Source organism: Procambarus clarkii, chromosome 22, assembly GCF_040958095.1.
Source record: "Procambarus clarkii isolate CNS0578487 chromosome 22, FALCON_Pclarkii_2.0, whole genome shotgun sequence".
NCBI classification, from domain to species: domain Eukaryota; kingdom Metazoa; phylum Arthropoda; class Malacostraca; order Decapoda; family Cambaridae; genus Procambarus; species Procambarus clarkii.
The window spans coordinates 8,843,182-8,864,141 of NC_091171.1; the positions used below are offsets into that span (position 1 = coordinate 8,843,182).

Consider the following 20,960-nt stretch of genomic DNA (forward strand, 5'->3'; position numbering starts at 1 on the left):
TGGTCACTTTGACCTTGGTTTCATCTGTGCCTTTTTGACCTCCCCTTGTTGGTGTGGTTCACTGTTCTCCCTCTGCTTCCAGCTCCCAAGTGCCTGAGGGTTTCGGGTCGGGGCTGGGGATGAGACTTGGGCAGCTCTGGGGGTTGCCCCATTCAAGGCAGGGATGGTGGCATTTGAGCTGGTTCCTCCTGCCGAGGCTTTTGAGTCCTTCCCTCTAGCCTTAAAAAATCCTTACCCTATTCTCCAGGTCTCTGACTAATGAGAATCAATATCAAGGAAGAGACTTTGCAGCTCCAGCTGGAGGACTTAGGGTAGATGTTTAGGGATTGCGGCTATCTGGAGGAGATAATGCAGTCGGCACGAAAGGAAACTCGGCATTAAAACAAGGGCGGAGATACTCCTACCGACAGTACCACAAACGGACGAGAAAAGATGGATCTTGCCGACCCTTTTCTTCCCAGGACTTGCAGGCCCCCTCAAGAACAAAATAACAGGGGTATATGAGTGGCTCAAGGACAACTACAGGGAAGCACCCATCCTGGCTGGCGCAGCTTAGCACCATCTACCGCCCTATGATAGCATTAAAACGAGGCAATTAGCCTAACCCTGGACTGAAATCTGCAGAGGCACCGACCTACCCTAACCTAACCTTGAGAGTGACAAACTATGACAAACCCAACAGACAAACCAATCCTTACCTAACCTATTCAGCGTAACCAATACGAGGACAGAGTACGAGGACATGAGAAGCGGTTAAGGAGGGCCCATAACAACAAATTCCATCCATGTGGCCCACAAGTATAGAGAGCATATTTATAGAGAATATTTGACAAGTATTGTCAAATATTAGGGGACTCCCGGTTTGCCTCCTGCCTTCTCATTTGGGGGGCAGTGGCGGGCGTCATTCCCCAGAGCAGGCCAAAGCGCATTGAATTGAATTGTTATGCTATGGAAATATTCCTATCCTGCATCAAAATGCAAGAAACTTGATGATGATTCAGAGTTAGGGGTTGTTGGAGAGGTGAAACTCCTACCGAACTTTACCCTCACCAGTCAGCCCATCACAAGTTTTGACTGGAGTCCAGATAAGATGGGATTAAGTTTATGTTCAGGGCTTGGCTCCACCTGCCTGCTGGAGGGGCCTGCTTTGGTTATTGTCCCCTGTGTACGAGTACCAAGTACTGTTTTCTCTTCAGGTGATACCCCCTGCTAGGTCCCCGTGAGTGTACACGTCCCAGGGGTTCAGATATTAGAATGTCATTTGGTAGATTTGGACACTGGTTAGCAGTACCCTGCCTGGGCTTCCCCGAGCGTGAGTTCCGTCTCAGGACTGGGGAAACCCCCAGGGGGCACGCGGATCCGATGGATGTGACCCCAGAGTCCCCCCCTCGCTTTGTGCGAGTTCGAGGGTTGCTCTGTCCCCTTGTCTCAGGGTGACTCTCATTGTTTTTGCCTCTGTCACGCTGCCTGTTGGGTCAGTGACACTGTCGACCTGGAGTCCTGCGAGTTTTGTTGCTTGCTGGTGACTCGGTTTGCCCAGTCTAATGATGACATTCTTCGGGTACAGGCAGCGCAAGCGTTGCATGTTAGGTTTAGGTTGTTGCAACGCGCTAGGTTGGTTGCTATGCCAGATGCCCCAAGGCTGCCGTGTTTTGCTTATAGGGACCCGAACTTGGGGGTAATGGTTGCTTCAGCCTTGGTTTTGTCTGCACCCCCTCGTCCTTCCCCTTCTGTGGTTCGGTCTGGTCCCCCCTTTCCCCTGCTTCTGGCTCCGAGTCGGAGCGGGGTTTAGATGGTCTTGAGACTCGGGCACTCAATGGATGCCTTTTCCGATGTGGTGACGGAGGCATTCGAGTCTGCTCTCCCTGCCGAAGCCTCTGGGTCTGACTAGTGGGCCCCCTTCCGTCCGGCTTTCACGGATGCGCTGGCCTTTTCTTTTGAGGCCGGGGCTTTGGGAGATGTCTCGGCCCCGGGTCCAGATGCAGAGGATCCCGGGGCTGATTTGGGAGCCCTTGGGCCCCGTTGGACCTCGCCTGGGTTTTTCTGCCCTTTGAGCAGAGGTTACTGTTACAAGGAGTGGGGTTTTCTTTTCCCCCCTCTGTGTATGAATTGGATTTGGTGTCTGATTTGTAGTGGCCCCTTCAGTTCAGGACTGTTTCTCTAAGGCTCTTTTCTAGTTGGCATTGGCCTCTGGGGCTCGAGTTGGGGAACTTCATGCTCTCCTCCGGCGCAGGGGTTTCTGCTTGTTTGGTCCTGGCAGTAGGTTTGTTCGTTTGCAGCCGCCTCCTTTACTGGCGAAGAATAAGACTGCTGCTTTCTGTTGGGGTCCTTGGGTTGTTGATGCTTGGTTCATGTGTTGCATCATGTGTTGTGTCCGGTTGCGGCTCTTCGCCGTTATTGCGCGCCACGGGCTCTGTAGCCGGGGATGCGCTTTAGGTTGATCCGGTTTCCCTTCTTCCCTGTTCCAGGGTTTGTGTCTCCTAGGTCGTCTGGAGGTTATTCGGTTTAGCTAGCCTGCGGTCTATCCCCGTGCCCACAACGTTCATAAGTTTGCTGCTCTTGCTGCTGTTTTTGTTAATATGTCCTGGGTTGACATTGGGTGTAGGATTTTTAAGAGGTCAAACAGGGTCCTGGCTGCACGTTACTTTGCGAACGTTCCTGGGTCTAGTCGGGCCTGTGTCACTTTGGGTCGGTGGTTGCCACCAGTTGTCTCAACTTAAAGTTGAGTGAGGAGCGACTGCCTCCTGGATAAGTCCCTCTGGTTTTCATCTTTTGATAAGTAGCTCCAGGGAGCCGATGGGGCTCCCCAAGAAAACCAGCGATGAATGTAATGAAACGCCATTTTCTGGTTGAGACCTTGGAGGCTCCCCGGCACCCTTCTTCCCCCCCCAGTCGGCAGTTTTTCGCCCTGTAATATCCAGCTTCAGAACTAGGATGCGGATTGCTGGCGCAGGGGTCTGGGCCTTCCCCTTCCCCCTCTCTGGGAGGGGGGGAGCTACACAGACAGCGGCGTGGCGACGTGTGACGTCATGCTCGTTTACTCGTTTCTGTTTGGGGAGTTCTATCCACTTGTTCGGCTTTTGTAACAATTTTCACCAGAATAGGGGTTTGTTTTGGGACGCTTACCTTTCTGGGTATCTGACCCCGTTGATGGCAGATATAGAATGCTTCCAACCACACGGGAGTTTCTATAGGCCATTACTCCTCATGCCTCTCTGAGGTGGGCCAGGTTCTGGCTCATGGTGCCCGGTAGCCCCACAGAAATCCATACCTACAACTGATGTCAAAGTCTGACATTAGCATATCAGCGCGGATAGCTCCGGGGAGCCTCCAGGTCTCATCCAGAAAATGGCGTTTCATTACATTCAATGCTGGTTTTTTATCACATTTAATACCTTATGGAACCAAATTTGCTTAAATTGACAACATGAAAACCGTCTTGTCTGTAACGACCACCAACGAACCTTGCACCATGAACACAAATATATTCTCACCATTAACATGATCATCCTTCTCAACATTAGCAACCAAATCACTGTCACTATTTATTTTTAGCAGATTCAGATATTAGAGCATCAAATCTGGTCCAATTGGTAACTAAAAAGTATAACAGTGTCATTAGTGCAACATCGTGCTTATCACCACCCACACTCACTCCTCAGTCTTGCTTTCCATGGTGTTTGGGCAGGTGGTGGTGGTGGTTTTTTTTACCGTTTCTCAAATATGGCAAATGATGTTCCCATGGAACTGGTGGGACATTTATATATTGTGGAGGGGGGGGGGGTAGCAAAATATTTGGCAGTTTGAGCCATGCACTTAATTACTGCTGGCCAGTTGGAGTTGAGGTTAAATATACAAGAAATCACTGTTTGTTGATTGTGAAGAGAAATAATGATAAATTGAGAGTAGAAGTGAAGATTGATTGTTTAAAAGAGGAAATTAAAATTGATATGATTGAAAGGGCAATGAAGATTGAGAGAAGAATTGTAGATAAATTGGAATAAGTAAAGATTGACTAAGAGTAGCAAAAATTGATTTTGAGAAATTTTAACCACCAATCGATCAATCATTGTGTTGCATTCCCTCCTCAATAAGGGTTTAGAGTAGAGGAGTATGTTCATTCTGCTTATGCTACAAATTTATTCATTGTTGCAGTTCTTTTTTGACCTGGAGAAGGTGTTTGACCTCACCTGGACGTACAATATTTTAGCTCAATTGCATTCCTTTGTCTTTTCCGGTATTCTCCCACTTTCCCTTCAAAGCTTCCTTTCATTACATTCGTTACATTCATTACACATTCGTTACAGGTGAGAATTTGTGCTGCTTTTCTAACTCTTTTCAGCACTGTGAAGGTGTTCCCTGGATAGTGTTGTATGTACTAATTGTTTTTTGATTGCTCTAAATGACCTCCCTTCGTCACCTCCCCCATTGCATTTTCTCAGACCTTTGTTGATGATCTCACTCTCTTCTGTTGTGGTAATGACTACTCTTCTATCGAACACCAGCTCCAGCTCATGAATGATAATGTGCAGTTTTGGGCCATCAATCATGGCTTCAAGTTCTCTATAAGATATGTGCTTTAGCTTTTACTCAGACACACATCATCCCTCATCCCCTCCACTTCCCCTCCCCCCCCCCCACTGTCATTGGTAGTTTTCTTCTGTATAGTGATACTGCCAAACTCTTGGTGTTGATCTTTGACACCCATTTGACTTGGTCACACCATGCTGCTCATGTCTGATTTGAATGCTCTGAGGTCATTACCTTACATAGACTTGTCCCATATGTCCTGGAAAGCTGATGGAGACACACTCCTCCATTTTCAGTCCTTTCTTGTTATCGATTATGACTACCCCACATTCTTCATCCTCTCCCTCGACCCTTCATCATCTTGATGCTCTTCATACTGAGTTACCTGCTTGATACCTGCTTGATGGGGTTCTGGGAGTTCTACTCCCCAAGCTCAGTCCAAGGCCAGGCTTGACTTTTGAGCTTGGCTGTTGCCTGGAGTGGCCCACAGGCCTACATACCCACCACAGCCCAGCACTCCTAGGAGAAAACTATCTAGTTTCCTCTTGAAGATGTCCACAGTTGTTCTGGCAATATTTCTTATGCTTTTACTGGGAGGATGTTGAACAACCATGAACCTCTGATGTTTATATAGTGTTCTCTGATTATCCCTATGGCACCCCTGCTCTTCACTGGTTCTATTCTGCATTTTCTTCCATATCGTTCACTCCAGTATGTTGTTATTTTACTGTGTAGATTTCAGACCTGGCCCTCCACTATTTTCCATGTGTATATTATTTTATATCTATCTCGTCGTCTTTCTAGCGAGTACATTTGGAGAGCTTTGAGACGATCCAAACAATTTACGTGCTTTATCGTGTCTATGTATGCCGTATATGTTCTCTGTACTCCTTCTATTTCAGCAATCTCTCCTGTTACGAAGGGGGAAGTGAGTACTGAGCAGTACTCAAGACAGGACAGCACAAGTGATTTGAAGAGTACAACCATTGTGATGGGATGCCTGGATTTGAAAGTTCTTATAATCCATCCTATCATTTTTCTGGCTGATGCAATATTTGCTTGGTTATGCTCCTTGAACATTTGGTCATCAGATATCATTATTCCCAAATCCTTTATATGTTGCTTTCCTACTATGGGCAAATTTGATTGTGTTTTGTACCCTGTATTATGTTTAAGGTTCTCACTTTTACCGTACCAGAGTACCTGGAATTTATCGCTGTTAAACATAATGTTTCTTCTGCCCAGTCGAAAACTTTATTTATATCTGCTTGTAGTTGTTCAATGTCTTCAGCCGAGGTAATTTTCATGCTGATTTTTGTGTCGTCTGCAAAGGATGATATGAAGCTGTGCCTTGTATTTGAGTCTATATCTGATATGAGAATAAGGAAAAGCAGTGGTGCATGGACTGTACCCTGCGGTACAGAGCTTTTAACTGCGCTTGAACTCGATTACATATGGGACGTCCTTTTATTATCTTTTTATTATGTGGGATGTTAGTGCAACTGGTCTATAATTCTTTGCCAATGCTTTGCTCCCTCCCTTGTGTAGAAGGGCTATGTCTGCTGCTTTAAGCGCATCTGGTATCTCCCCCGTGTCCAAGTTCTTCCTCCACACTATACTGAGTGCCTGTGCTACTGGCACTTTGCATTTCTTTATAGATATTGAATTCCATGAGTCTGGACCCGGGGCTGAGTGCATGGGCATATTGTCAATTTCTCTTTCAAAATCTCCCACACTCGTGTTGATATCAGTTATACTTACAGAGGTTTGGATATCACGCATAAAAGAAGTTGCCCGGATCTTCCACTTACATGCTGTGTATCGGAGTGCTAAACATGTCCTCATACTGCTTTTTTAGGATTTCACTAATATCTTTGTCATCTTCAGTGTATGAACCTTCACTAGTATGAATAGGTCCAATCCTGGCAGTGGTTCTTGCTTTTGATTTAGCATGTATGAAGAAATATTTTGGGTTTTTCTTTATTTCTTGAATTGCTTTCTGTTCTAGTTGCCTTTCTTCAATCTGATATGAATGCTTCAGTCTCTGTTCAATTTCTTCAATCTCCCTGTTTCAATTATTCCGTCTTTGTATGGAAAGTCGTGTCTGCTTAAGTATTTCCATTAATTTTTTCCTTCTTTTGTAGTATCATCTGCATTCTCTTTCTAGATTGAACCTCTTTCTGGCTTTCCTCAAAGGAACATGTTTCAGACAGACTTCATATGCTTCAGAAGTCAGTTTTTCTATTCCTTGTGTAGGATTTTTATTACTTACAACATTTTCCCATTGAATGTTTGTAAGTTCCCTGTTTACTTTCTCCCAGTCTATCCTTTTATTGTTAAAATTGAATTTATTGAATAACCCTTCTTGCTTGTTGTTTCTCTTGGGCCTACTACCGTTATTAATGTTAGTTTGCGCTTCAATGAGCTTGTGGTCCGAGTATGTAGTGTATGAGACAGTAATGTCTTTGATTAGCTCATCATTGTTCATGAATATCAGATCCAGCATGTTTTCGTTCCTAGTTCGTTCTTTAATCTTTATTGTGAAGTAATTTTAATCTATGTGCATTTGATAAAGAATCATTGAATGTGCTTGATGTATCCTGGATACAAATGTTTTCCTTATATACTGGTGTTAGATCTGTTATGTAAAGGAGTCTTACAAAACCGATTATGTAGGCTTAATTTTTAACAGCTAAATGTTTCCTTATGCTACATTTATGACTTGGAACACCTAAGAAATAAGTGCTTGGAACCCTTTGTGAGGTTATGTGGGGCAAAAGGATGAGACTGGCCTTAGGAAACCATATATCTTCTGTGTAATAGAATTACAGGTCGAGGAAGTGGCCTTAATCCCATAATGGACTTGCTTGCCTTCTGCTGTAGTGCTTTTTACACTTGTGTTTGATGTGCAGTTACTACAATTTGATATCTGTTTGGCAGATTATGTAAAATATGTGTTAATAATGGTAGAGATTGAAAAGAAATATTAAAAATTGCTTTGCTTCTTTGTTTAACGAGGGGGACTTCTTTGTATAAGAAAGTAAGGCACGAACTTTTTTCAGTTTAAATTAAATTTTCAAAATCATTTGTTTCATTAAAAATAATAATAAAAATTTTGATTTAATGACTGTACAGTACAGTATGACTAATTGTATTCAGTGAGTAATTTTAAGTTTAAAAGAAATGCTTATTCATCTTTATTATCTAACTACTGTATTCTTATTTTTGCATGCAAATTCTCTTTAAAAATTATATATGCTGCATAGTTTAATATTTCTCAAGTACTGTTTGTGGTTATCTGTCCATGTTTATGTTCTCACAGTACTGAGAGTTGGTCCCCCGCGCAGTCCTATATCTCACCAGGCGTCCTGATACTGTATATGATACGATCAGTCATACTTGGTTCCCCTCAACTTGCACTCTGACATGGGCACCCCAGCCTGGTTGGTTAGATACCCTTTAGAGTTGTTTGTCTAATTCCCTCTTGAACACAATTAGAGATTTGTTAGTAATTCCTTTCATAATTAGATGAAGGACGAAAGTGGAAGCGAAAGTGTTGAAAGCCTTGGGATCCTTACTTTTCAGTGGGGCTATTCTATACATTCTATTGTGCCTCCTGCTCTCATAAGGAGTTGCTTTGTTGTGTAGATTTGAAACAGTTCATTCTAATAATTTTCAGTTGTCAGATTGTCAGATAATTTTCAGAGATTTCAGTTGTCTTTAAAAGTGTCATTATTGGCTTTGCATACTTAAAATAAACTTTGTACTTAAAGTTTTTTTATCCAACTTATCATTATTCTTGCAGTTATGATTTTATTGTGTTCTTTAACACAGTAGGGATGTTCTTTAACAAAGTAGTAGGGATGGCGGCACAGTAGTAAGGGAGATTTTTTGGGGCCACTTACTGCTACGCTGCCAGGGTTTCCAGGTAAATTTTTCAGAGTTAAAGACTGAAATTTTTCAAAGACCATTTTCGGATAATGTGTTTATAGAAGTTTGTTAACCCCTTAACTGCGTTGCCTCCAAATGTGACACCCCCGCAGTGCGCAGGAAATAAATTCTCTGGAAAAAATTCTTTTTTCTTTTTAAAGTGTCAAAAACCCTTCCCTCAGTATGGGTATGTAAAAAAAAAGTCGAAATTGTACTTACTTTGGCTGCTATGGGGTCCGGAAGTTGGGGCGTGACGTCATCATTCCCCGTGCGCCTGTGCCATAAGCTCTCGGGGGCGGTGGGGCGCTCGGGGCGGGGCGCGCGAGTTGCCGCGAATATATTTTCGTTCATTTTTTGCGCACCTTTCCAAATACATTTTCATTGTTTTTATGTGCCAATCCAATGTATAATGAACACGTACACTATAATATCGCAGTACAACATCCGTACTGTCCGTAGACACTGTGTTACGTGCATGAAACTTGTGTACACATATGCAGCACATATTTACTATGTATCATGCTAATTTGTGTATATATACAATCTATTTACACACTATACACTGTCACACATTATATACATTCACCATCAACACATTCAGAACACAGCGTAGCAGCTGCTTCGTATGGGCCAATATCAGCTGCCTCGTATGGGCCAATAGCAGCTGCCCCGTATGGGCCAATAGCAGCTGCCCCGTATGGGCCAATAGCAGCTGCCTCGTATGGGCCAATAGCAGCTGCCTCATTTGGGCCAATAGCAGCTGCCTCGTATGGGCCAATAGCAGCTGCCTCGTATGGGCCAATAGCAGCTGCCTCATTTGGGCCAATAGCAGCTGCCTCGTATGGGCCAATAGCAACTACCTCATATGGGCCAATAGCAGCTGCCTCGTATGGGCCAATAGCAGCTGCCTCGTATGGGCCAATAGCAGCTGCCTCGTATGGGCCAATAGCAGCTGCCTCGTATGGGCCAATAGCAGCTGCCTCGTATGGGCCAATAGCAGCTGCCTCGTATGGGCCAATGGCAGCTGCCTCGTATGGGCCAATATCAGCTGCCTCGTATGGGCCAATAGCAGCTGCCCCGTATGGGCCAATAGCAGCTGCCTTGTATGGGCCAATAGCAGCTGCCTCGTATGGGCCAATAGCAGCTGCCTCGTATGGGCCAATAGCAGCTGCCTCATATGGGCCAATAGCAACTACCTCATATGGGCCAATAGCAGCTGCCTCGTATGGGCCAATAGCAGCTGCCTCGTATGGGCCAATAGCAGCTGCCTCGTATGGGCCAATATCAGCTGCCTCATTTGGGCCAATAGCAGCTGCCTCGTATGGGCCAATAGCAGCTGCCTCGTATGGGCCAATAGCAGCTGCCTCGTATGGGCCAATAGCAGCATTTGGCCATGAACACATTCAGAACACCTCGAGTGAGAGCAGCCACACCCAGTCAGTCTCCCTCACTCCAACATCTTACTCGCCAACATTGCTCCTCCCACCATATTGTTATAGTTCTTATTACACATGGTCTATATACCTATCTACATGTTTTATTTACCAGAACTATGCAAGTAAGCCGGTATTGTGTCCAAACAGTACAGTGGCCACCATACACTGCATGAAAAATCACACAGCAGACGACGCTACGATTACGTCACCTCCCTCACCAAAATAGCTCCTCTCAACATTCTCCTGTTGCTGTTCTTACACTATATACACACACTATATATACCCATGTACATATGTGTTGCCCATAGTGAACAACTAAGCTAGTATGGTGAGCAAAGCAAGAGTGGCAGCCACACACACACGATGAGGTTACCTCAATTCTCGCCCTCCCTCCCTCCCTCATCAAAATTCCTCCTTCCACAATACTACGCACAACGCTAATTATAACCACAATCCTGCTATTATCACAATCCTGGTCACTAATTCCTGTAAATGAATAATTGACCACACGTTTATTTTGAAAAGGAACCTAAGAAATCATTTGAAGATTCCTAGATGAACGAAATAATGCTGTGGTGCTGTGGCTAGCGCTGTGAACATCGTGAACAGCATAGAATCACTGAGATTTCAACATTGTACCCAGTCATTATCACACTCAGGCTCTAATATAACACTATCATAGCTAAATAATACAAGTTATATATATATTTTGACATTATTAGGCAATGCTGTGGTCACATGCTGAACAGCAGTGCTGTGCGCTCATGCTGCGAGCGCCAGCCTTGGTTGCTCACACACTACTGAGGCTCCCACACCCGGGAATGTGGACCACGATTTTTTTTAAAGATGGCGTCTGTTTACAAGAGCCCTGAGGAAGCTGATGTGAACCCCATGTAGCCGCGGGAGTTTTGAATGGAACGTGAAAAATACAAATACCCGGAGGCGCGTTGCGCAAACCAGACGTGAGCCTGCAGGCGCGTTGCGCAGTTTAAGGGTTAAGAGTTCACATGGAGGAAATTCACGGTCCCCAGTTTCAGCTAAGTTCTTAAAGGATTCTTAACACTTTCGCGCTATCTGAACGCGCCGGCGCGTCCGGTTTCGTCTAACGTAAACGCATAGTGGACATAAAGTTATGTCAACTTTTAAAATATTTGAATAAAATTCAATTTTTATCCGATTTACTTTGGGTTTGTTTTAAACTGCGCGCTATGAGGCTCTCTTTCTCACCACTAGGCTGCATGGTACAATAAGTTCATGAAAGGTGTGGATAACTTCGATCAAATGGTATTTTGTCCCAAACGGGTTGCAGGTGGGTGACTTTAGCCGTTTATACTGGTAATGCTTCCCCCATATCATGTATTATATGCATATGTCTGTTTAGGAAATTTTATTCCAATCAATATACAACCAAAAATAACTGTGTGCAACAAGTATAAACTTGACAAACATAACAAAAGTAAAAACATTTCATGTGTGTTTGACGCTCACTGATATGTTCCAGCGTTGTTTTATATTTGGCGCTATTCTAACTTACGCTTTGTTGATATTTTTTACCTATGGGCACATAGAACATTCTATTGCGAACACATTGACACAAAAATGAATGACGTACATAGAAAATTAATGTCATGAGAGTGAAATAAGTATAAACTTTCAAAGCGCCGTGCGTCGTCCCGTCACCGATACCGGGTAACAATTTCACCACTTCCCACACTCTTGCGGGCGGGCCGCAATCATTATTCTACGCTTATATTCATATCACCGTGTTGGGAATTTCATTGCGAGTCCATTGATACCAAAATTAACGCTGTAGAACAAGTGTGGAGGTGATTACAATCCCAAGAGTAAAAACATTTTGTTGCTGATGGGCGCTCACGGCGAGTCATCTTCGTAGTTATTTATTTGGTGCTGGTATCCCTATACGTTTCGTGACTTTTTTTACTGGTGTTCTTCTAGAGAATTTTATTGCGAACACGTTGGTACCAAAATGAAATACGTAGCATGAGAACTAAGGTCAGAAGAGTAAAAAGAGTATACACATTTTTGTTTTTACGCTTAAGCGATAAAAACGCAGCGCGCACATTCGGTTGGCTGAGTGACCTTTGCGGAGAGCGCGAAAGTGTTAAGGGGGAAATTCGAGGTAAAAATCACTCATTCATTCTGAAAGGATTCTTAGGGGAGAAATTCAAAATTTTTCAGAGTTCAGTTTTATAAAAAAATATCAGAGTTCATATAATCATAGAAGTTTCTTAAAGAGTTTAAGATGGAAAATATTTTAAAAGACCATTTTCAGAGAATATTGTCATAGAAGTTTTGTTAATAAGGAAAATTAGACGTCTTAGTCATGACTTTATTTTCTATCCATTTACAGCTGTTTCATCAGTAAAAGACCAAAATTCTTCAAAACCCAGTAAAAGGCTGAAAATTGACAGATCATTTTATGACCAAAAATTTGACAGACCAGTTAAAGACCAAAATTATTCAGAGACAATTTTAAAACCAAAAACATCACTTGTGACATTTCTTTAGTCCGATACAGTACCTCTGATTACTGCCCTCAATTTTTCTATCAGTTAGAAAATTTTTCATCCATGTTGGCTTACCTGTCACCCCTCCAATATGTTCCAGTTTCCAGAACAACCTCTCATGTGGAACTCTGTCGAAGGCCTTTTTTAGGTCCAGATAGATGCAGTCAACCCAACCATCTATTTCCTGTAAAATCTCTGTAGCTCGATCAAAGAAACAGTAAATTCGATACACAGGATCTTCCAGATCGAAAACCATACTGTCTGCCTGATATTATATCATTTCTCTGCAGGTGTTCTACCCATTTAGTTTTAGTTACTTTTTCCAATACTTTGACTATTACTCTTGTCAATGATACACGTCTATAATTGAGGGGAAGGTCTTCTCTGCTGCCACTTTTGTAGATTGGAACTGTTAGCCTTTTTCCACACATCAGCTACAACTCCTGTACACAGGGATGTCTGAAAAATCAGCTGAAGTGGAATGATGAGCTCAGGTGCACATTCTCTCAGAACCCATGGTGAAACTTAATCTGGGCCAACTGCTTTGTTCTTACTTAGCTCCACGAGCATTTTTTTACTTTGTCTCTAGACACCTCTATGTGCTCTATGTTGTTTGGAATTCTTAATGTGTCTGGTTCCCTGAAGATCTCATTTTGTACAAACACACTTTGGAACTCTTCGTTTAATGTTTCACATATTTCCTTTTCATTTTCTGTGTACTGTATCTGTCTCCCATTTTCAACCTCTGAATATTATCCTTTACCTGCAGCTTGCTTTTAATGAATTTATAGAAAAGGCCTGGATCTGATTTACATTTGTCTGCTATACTGTTCTCAAAGTTCCTCTCTGTGCTTCTCCTTACTGCCGTGTAGTTGTTTCTTGCATCTTTATCGCTGGTATGTTTGGGGGTTTGGCCTTTTCCTATAATGATTCCATGCTTGTGTCTTTTGATCTCTGGCCCTCTTGCAATTTCTGTTGAACCATCCCTGTTTCTTAGGTATGCATCTCTGTTTTGGTATGAATGTAAACTTGCCTTCATAGTTTATTTTGCCAAATTTGGCATACATTTCATTTATTTCCTTGCCTAGCAACAAGTCTGTCCAATTATACCCCTGAAAATTTTTTGTAAGCTTCCCATAGTGTCCTCTCTTGAAATTGAGTTTAACAACTGTTTCATTGTCCCCATTCTCTACTAGATTATATCGCAAAGCGTATTTAATGTCCAATATGACATGATCATGCTTTCCCAAGGGAGGAAGGTAATGGATGTCAAATAGCTCTTCTTCATTCCTGGTGAATATTAGATCCAGTACTAACGGAACATCCCCCTTCCCTTATTCTTGTGGCCTGCTTGATGTGTTCATTCATGAATGTCTCCAAAATGAGGTTTACAAATCTGCCTGTCCAAATGTCCTCTGTTTTTGCCTTGTAGGCCTCCCAGTCTATTGCCTTAAAGTTGAAATCCCCCAGTATAAACAATCAAGATTTATCTTCGTCTGTGCTTGCCATAATCTCTCTCATGGCCATTATGAGGTCCTCTCGTTTGTCATCCAGTTCTTCCTTGGTCCATGTGTTGCTTGCTGGTGGGCTGTAGGCATTTAAATTTATCAGCTTATCATCATGATTCCAGACCTGCAATGCCATTATGTCAATATCTCAAGGGTTTCAATTATTAACTCTCTTACCTTCAGTTGTTCTTTCACCAGCACAGCCACTCCTTCCCCCTTCCTAGTTGTTCTGGCACGTCTCCAAACTGAGTAGCCCCTTGGGAATACTACCTCATTTAAAATATTTTCTTCAAGTTTCGTCTTTGTTAAAATGACAATATCTGGGACCTTGAGCAGAATTATATCCTTCAATACCAATATGTAATTACCTAAGTGTTGTTACAGGATGAGATGGTGTCCCGTCTTCCCGTGCACTATGAGAACTGTAAACGGAGGATAGGATTACTAATTATTATTCTCGTATTGGACATAACCCACTTCTTCAATTAATTTGTATTTACAGTTGCATCTTTAGTTTACATTTTTTAATCCATGCATGCAGATTTTGATTATTTATTTATTATTTCAGCTTATATCATGCATATTTCTCACAGTGCAACCTTCAAATATGTCAACAGATGGGTTCACTCAGACGTCTGTCGAGTCCAGTCAGATGTCCTCTACACGGGGCACCGCTGAAGTGAGTTTCCCAGGCACAACCACAACCGCTGATGAATCTCTTAAGCAGATGGGGCAAGGTATGTAGATATGAACCAGGTTGTGTGTTAAATGTGATATTGTGTATTCATAGGATGGAGAAAGAGGAGTTAGTAGTATTTGATTGTGCACTGTGAGAAGTTGAGCTGATATAGAATCTTGCCAGGATATTCTTTTGCTGCCTTGAACTGTTAAAGACATGTCTTAAGTGTCACCATTGCCTTGTACTGAGATTCAAGAAATTATTGCTAGGATATAGCTTGTAATTATATTAAATACTGTATCAATCAGTATTGATAAGGGCAGAAAAGAAACATTAAATTGTATAATTTAGAAGTAAAGAAATGTAAAGTAATGTTGTGAAAGCAATATTAATAGAAATGGGAATGTTGAAATAAATTAGATATGCTTCTCCATCTATTAGTTCTGCACTGCAAAAGTATGATAAGAAAATACACAAGTAAGAAGGAAAGAACCTCCCTTGACTTCCCAAGTGGTAGGGCTTGCTTGGATGCCGAGGGCAACCCATCTGCAACCTATAATATTAAATCAAAAGGCACAGTAAATTTGTTCTGAAGATGTCATTATATATTTGATGATGATGCCATTTAATGAAAGGCTCTATGGAGTAAATTTGATAGAATTTGAACATTAATGGCAGCCCCCCCTCCCCTTCACTCCCTCCCACTCTAGTGTAATGCTTGAACTTTCCTAATTTACTTCACTGAAAAAATGTGCCTTAGGTTGCATTTGAGAATTATATTTTACAGTACAGTATACAAAATTGTCAAATTGCCTTTTTATTATTAGTTTTAAATTTTGTTAATTACATACTTGTCAAATTGTGTCCTTTAATGCCCCCTGAGGCATCAGTGACTGCTACATGATTTACTAATTCAAATATTTGTTATTTAGTTGCAATGACATGTTTGTGGTAGAATAATTTATAAATTCTAATTTTGCTCATCAGTATACTCTTTGTTTAGTATCTTCTTTCTTGGCTTTTTAGTTATGGTATGAAATGCTGATTTTTTATGTAAATAGTAGTACAGTAATTATACCCTTATTGTGGTGTGCCATTATATTTTAGTTTTGTTTTTCTCCTAAAAAAATAGATGAAGATTCTCTGTGTGTCCCATGGAAAATATTTTTTTTTGAGAGAGAAGGTTGCACAAAGATTTTGTAGAAATAATTAAATTTTAGTTTTGTTTAATCCTGAGTGAAATTGGTGAAAGAGAAATCGTAATCAATAATTTTCTTATATTAGAAAATACTGTGTGTATGAAGTCATACAAGGTAAAATTTATTAAAATATTTTGATCTCATGTAAGCATGACACAGTATGTAAATGTATTATATGTGGAGTGTAGTATAGATTTATATTGGTCTTCCCAAGTCAAGACCCATGGTCCCTCCACTAGCCATAGCCCATATGAACCATCCAGGACATTACATTAGCCATAGCCCATATAAACCACCCAGGACATTACATTAGCCATAGCCCATATAAACCACCCAGGACATTACATTAGCCATAGCCCATATAAACCACCCAGGACATTACTGACTGTCAGGCTCTGTAGATTTTGTTTTGAAGCTGACCGCTCTTCCTTTTTGTTTCTAAACAGGAGGGGACCCACCTGCATGTTGTGGGTGCACTCTATTCTACTTCTCATTTTGAATTTGATGTCTCCAGAAATCCAAAATCTCCACCTTTCCATTATTAGTTCAGCCTTCCTCTTGAGGAGGTGAATGTGCTTGAAGCTCTGTCAGTGTTCAGTGGTGCCTGTTGAGCAGTGCTCATGGCCTGGCTTATTTCTTAACTCTGCCTTATGCCTTTATAATATTGTGTCCTATGTCTCAACTCAGTTGGAAGGTTTCAACATTCTCACATCCTTCCTTTGCCCCTTTTTCTTTGGGGAGCCCCTTCGGCTCCCTGGAGCTATCGAGCTAATATGCAATACATTAGACCAGGGCATTAGTCAATGGAGTTCAGCCTACCAGAGACCACGAGCCAGAACCTGGCCCACTCAGAGAGGCTCAGGGAGTAATGGCCTTGGAAAACTCCCTTGTGGTTAGTGGTGTTCCTTATCTGCCATTGACCAGGGTTAGGCACCCAGAAAGGTAGGCATAACAAAACGGACTCCATATGGTAAGAAAATTGCAACCGAAAACCGAACAGAGAGGCAGAACTCCCTCAATTCCCTAAGAAGAAAGCAAACAAGCAAATGTCACATCGTGCCGCTGTGCTGCTCATCTATGCAGCCACCTTTCCTCCCCCCCCCCCAGAGGGGAATGGGGGGAGCCCCGAACCCACTGAGCTGGCTACCCATTCTCATTTCATTGGCTAATGCAATCCGGGGTGGTCGTCAACTCTGGCCTCAATTTCCTGGCAGTGTTTTCCTTAGTGGTGTCCTCTGCTGTTCGTGGTGTGGGGGCCAAGTGTACCTGAAGTGTACGAGGGCTGCATGTGCTTAGGGTGGAGCTGCCCCACCTTGCGTTTAGGGTGGATGTCCCACCCCGTTCTGTGGGCTTTCTCATGCTTTGTTTCACTTCCAGCCTGCTCATGTGCCACTTGAGCCGTCCTGGTCCTGGTCCTTGGACTGGCTGCTCTCTCTTTCTCTTTTCTCTTTGGTTTGTGTGGGCCTCTTTGGTTCACGGTGGCTTCCAGAAGCCTCTGTTTCTGTTGGCATTGGCCTCTGGGGTCAGGTTGGTGAACTTCATGCTCTTCCGGCACGGAGGTTTCTGCTTTTTCGGACATGGTGGATATTTGTGCTTGGTTGAGATCGTCTCCTTCTTTTCTGGTGAGGTGCGAGATGGTGGGCTTCTGGAGGGGCCCTTGGATTTTTTATGCTTGGTTGGTCAGGCCAGGGGTGCATCTTGTGTCTCGTTGCGGCTCTGTGCCGCTTCCTGTGCGTCTCGGTTTTTGTGGTTTAGGACGCTTTGGCTTGATCTGCTTTCCTTTCATTCCCTGGTCTTGGGGAGATCGGGTCTCTCAGGTCGTCCGCAGGGCTCTAAGTCTCACCAGCCTGCGGTCTTCCCTCGTGTCCTTGCTGTTGGACTGTGTGCTTCCGAGACTGCCGTGTTTGGGGTCTTGTCTTGTGCTGTCTTTCAGGCACGGGGATTCTGGAGGTTGGACAGGGTCCTGGCTGCCCATTCTGTGGTGTATGTTCCTGGTCCCAGTCATTCGTGTGTGGTTTTGGGTGGCAGGTTGTAGCCTGTTGTCAGACGAGTTGCTGCATGTGATGCAGCCGCCTCCCAGGTAAGTCCCTCTTTTCCCTCTCTTTGGTTATGTAGCTCCATGGAGCTGAAGGGGCTCCCCCACAGAAAACCAGCATTGAATGTAATGAAACACCATTTTCTGGGTGAGCCCCGGAGGCTCCCTGGCACCCTCCCTCCCTCCCTCCCAGTCGGTGGTTTCATTTTATTTTGATGCTTAGCCTCCAAATGTAGGTTGAGTAGCCGGCGCTACTCAACCGGAACAAACCACTACAAACAGAAGGGGAGTGGGGCTACACAGTCGAACGGCACAGCAGCATGGTGTGAAATTTGCTTGTTTCTTTGGGAATTGAGGGAGCTCTGCCTTCCTGTTCGGTTTTCAGTTGCAATTTTCTTACCATGTAAACTCTGTTTTGTTATGCCTACCTTTCTGGATGCCTAACCCTGGTGGATGGCAGATAAGGCACCTCTCTGAGGGGGCCAGGTTCTAGCTCGTGGTCCCCAGTAGGCTAATGCACTGGTTAATCCTCCATTGATTAATGCCCTGGTCGAATGTACTGCATATTAGCCCGATAGCTCCAGGGAGCCTCCTGGTCTCACCCAGAAAATGGTGTTTTGTTACATTCAACACTGGTTTTTTCATCCTTCTCAAGTTGCATTGAAAACTTTGTGATCTTTAGATTTGGCCCTGGACTTTCTGTCCCTCATTTTCAAGCATTTCTTTTCTTTAGAGGATGTTACACTTGTTTCTGTTGTGTCAGGGAGCTCTAAGCTTAATCACCCAGGGTCTTACCCTTTGGGTGGCGATATCAGTTGGGATGGCTTTCGCCTCCACCCTTATTCACGGCTGCTTCTCCTATGTGCACCCTCTGTGGGGTAACTGGTTCCTGTGTCCCTATTGCAGGGTTTTCTCTTTTCTATGGCCTTTCACTTTATGGCTGATGCACAGGTAAGACCCCTTTACTAAGTACATTGAGAAAATGGTGAGTTTGTGAAATATTAATAACAAAATACATTATAGGTGCTATAGTTTGGCCATGATGAGCTAAGGGGGATTTACTTCCCCTAGACATCCAGACAAAAATTGAATTAACACTCGTCAGTGGGAAACTCGCCAACCAATAAATCTCTCTTGTTTTTTTGTACCCATTCAAAATGTGTGTGGGGTTGATTGTGTACGAAATGGACTCTTAGGACCTCCAGTGAGAGGCAGCCATCTTGGAAAAAATTCCCAGAATGCCCTAGGGCTGCTGGCTGGGTTAGTACTGAGTGAGCAACCATGGGTGGCGCACACACCTCTGGCTCCCAAACACCTGTCCGATGCGGTGTTGAAAGATCGCGCGCTGTCGGTGAAATTCAAACCGTATTGTTTGAAGAACATAAGGGTCATAATATTGGTGAAGCTAGGCACAATAAGGACCTAACACAAAGGTCGGATGCAAGTGATACCGCTTTATGAGGACGATACAGCAAGCATATCCAGTTATAACTCTGAGCGCCACCCTTGCCCACCTATGCCATCTCCAATTTATATAGATACATAGATGAATCGTTTTCAGCATTCAGTGATGATGCATCTGATACACTTAGCACAGATGAACAGTGTTAGCGGCTTCCAATGGTGGTGTTTTCCATAGATATTTTCAAGAATAGCTGAATCTCTTCCAAATTGACGGACACTCTTCGAGGGTGGCTGAATCTCTTCTTGTGTGGGACCTTACAAAGCGATCTTTTCAAGACTACCTTACATATTGATCTTTTCCTATAATCTTTTCAATACGACCTTATGCTTTACGAGCTTGGTTACATACAACCTACAAGTACTAAAACCAAGGGGTGTACGTGAGTGCGTTATTTGCAAGCACACGGAACGAAGAAGCAGTAAACGAAAATCTTTCTGTACCTGGAGCAACGAGAGCGAAGTCGCGCTGTGCACCATGGACTACTTCGTTGATTATTACTCATTTCCAAAGTACTGAGCGTGTAATACAGTGTGTTACTGTGTAAATAGTGTGTGAAACTGTACATATTGTAATTTTAGTGAGTTTTTAACAAATAATATTCTGACAATAAACATTTATTGTGGACACTTTACTGACACATTTATCACAGTTCCATGGAACATTATGAACATTCTACTGTATACATATTGTAAAGGACACAAATATGCATCATTTACGATAAAAAAACTAATTAAACTGCATTGGAAATACATATAGAACAAATAATTGAAAATATATTTGTGGTATATCTGGCCGGCCCCTCTTATAACTGGCCGACCCCTCTCATAACTGGCCGACCCCTCTCATAACTGGCCTACCCCTGTCAGTGTTCAAGAGAGAACTGGATAAGCACCTCCAAAGGATACCTGATCAACCAGGCTGTGATTCGTACATCAGGCTGAGAGCAGCCGCGTCCAACAACCTGGTTGACCAGTACAGCAACGAGAAGGCCTAGTAGACGACCGGGCCGCGGGGACGCTAAGCCCCGGAAGCACCTCAAGGTAACCTCAGGGTAAGGTAAGGCAACAAGCGGTGCTTGAATGGCCCGTGCGACCATGTCTGGGAGCTTAACGCACGGGAGACCAGCCCCCTGATGACGTCACAGCGCACTTGTCCACGTTCTCACTGCTTAAGTAAGTGGAATTTGAAATTTATTTTACATAGACATGTTCAGGGAAGGGAATTCATCATTTTAATAAGAAAACAAAAATTGGGGGAACACTTGATTTCATGCGCACGGGTGAATTTCACAATAAACTCGGCGCATCAGAGTGTTTAAACTCTTCTCTAGGCCCTGGATTTTATCTTGTTCCTCTTCCAAGTCCCATATCCTCACATCCATGTCTGTTGCCTGAGTGGGTGATACATCACTATTGCTCATTGCTTCTTTTCCAGAGTCTAGAGTTGTTGCCTTACTTCTGTACTGGTCAACTCTTTCATGGCTTCTTTGTTGTTTATCTGTGATTCTTTACATGCACCGCCCTCTTTTCCATGTTGTCAATGTGAGTAGTGGCAAAGCTGCACAAAAAGTGTTGATTGTAATGAAAAGCCATAATTTGTGCAGCAGCTCATTAGCTCTTTGTTCCTACCCTGTTCCCTTTCTTCCCAATG

The 20,960-nt window shown here is 43.2% G+C and overlaps 1 protein-coding gene across 31 annotated transcripts in view; it reads left to right on the top strand.

The window, feature by feature from the left end:
• Positions 1–20,960, top strand: part of LOC123756928 (ankyrin-2) — a 982,618-nt gene that overhangs the window by 872,932 nt on the left and 88,726 nt on the right. For all 31 annotated transcript variants that reach the window (XM_069329388.1, XM_069329393.1, XM_069329412.1 and 28 more), the window contains one exon: positions 14,550–14,669. In XM_069329388.1, the coding sequence (XP_069185489.1) occupies positions 14,550–14,669 (120 nt within the window). The remainder of the gene's footprint in view (positions 1–14,549; positions 14,670–20,960) is intronic.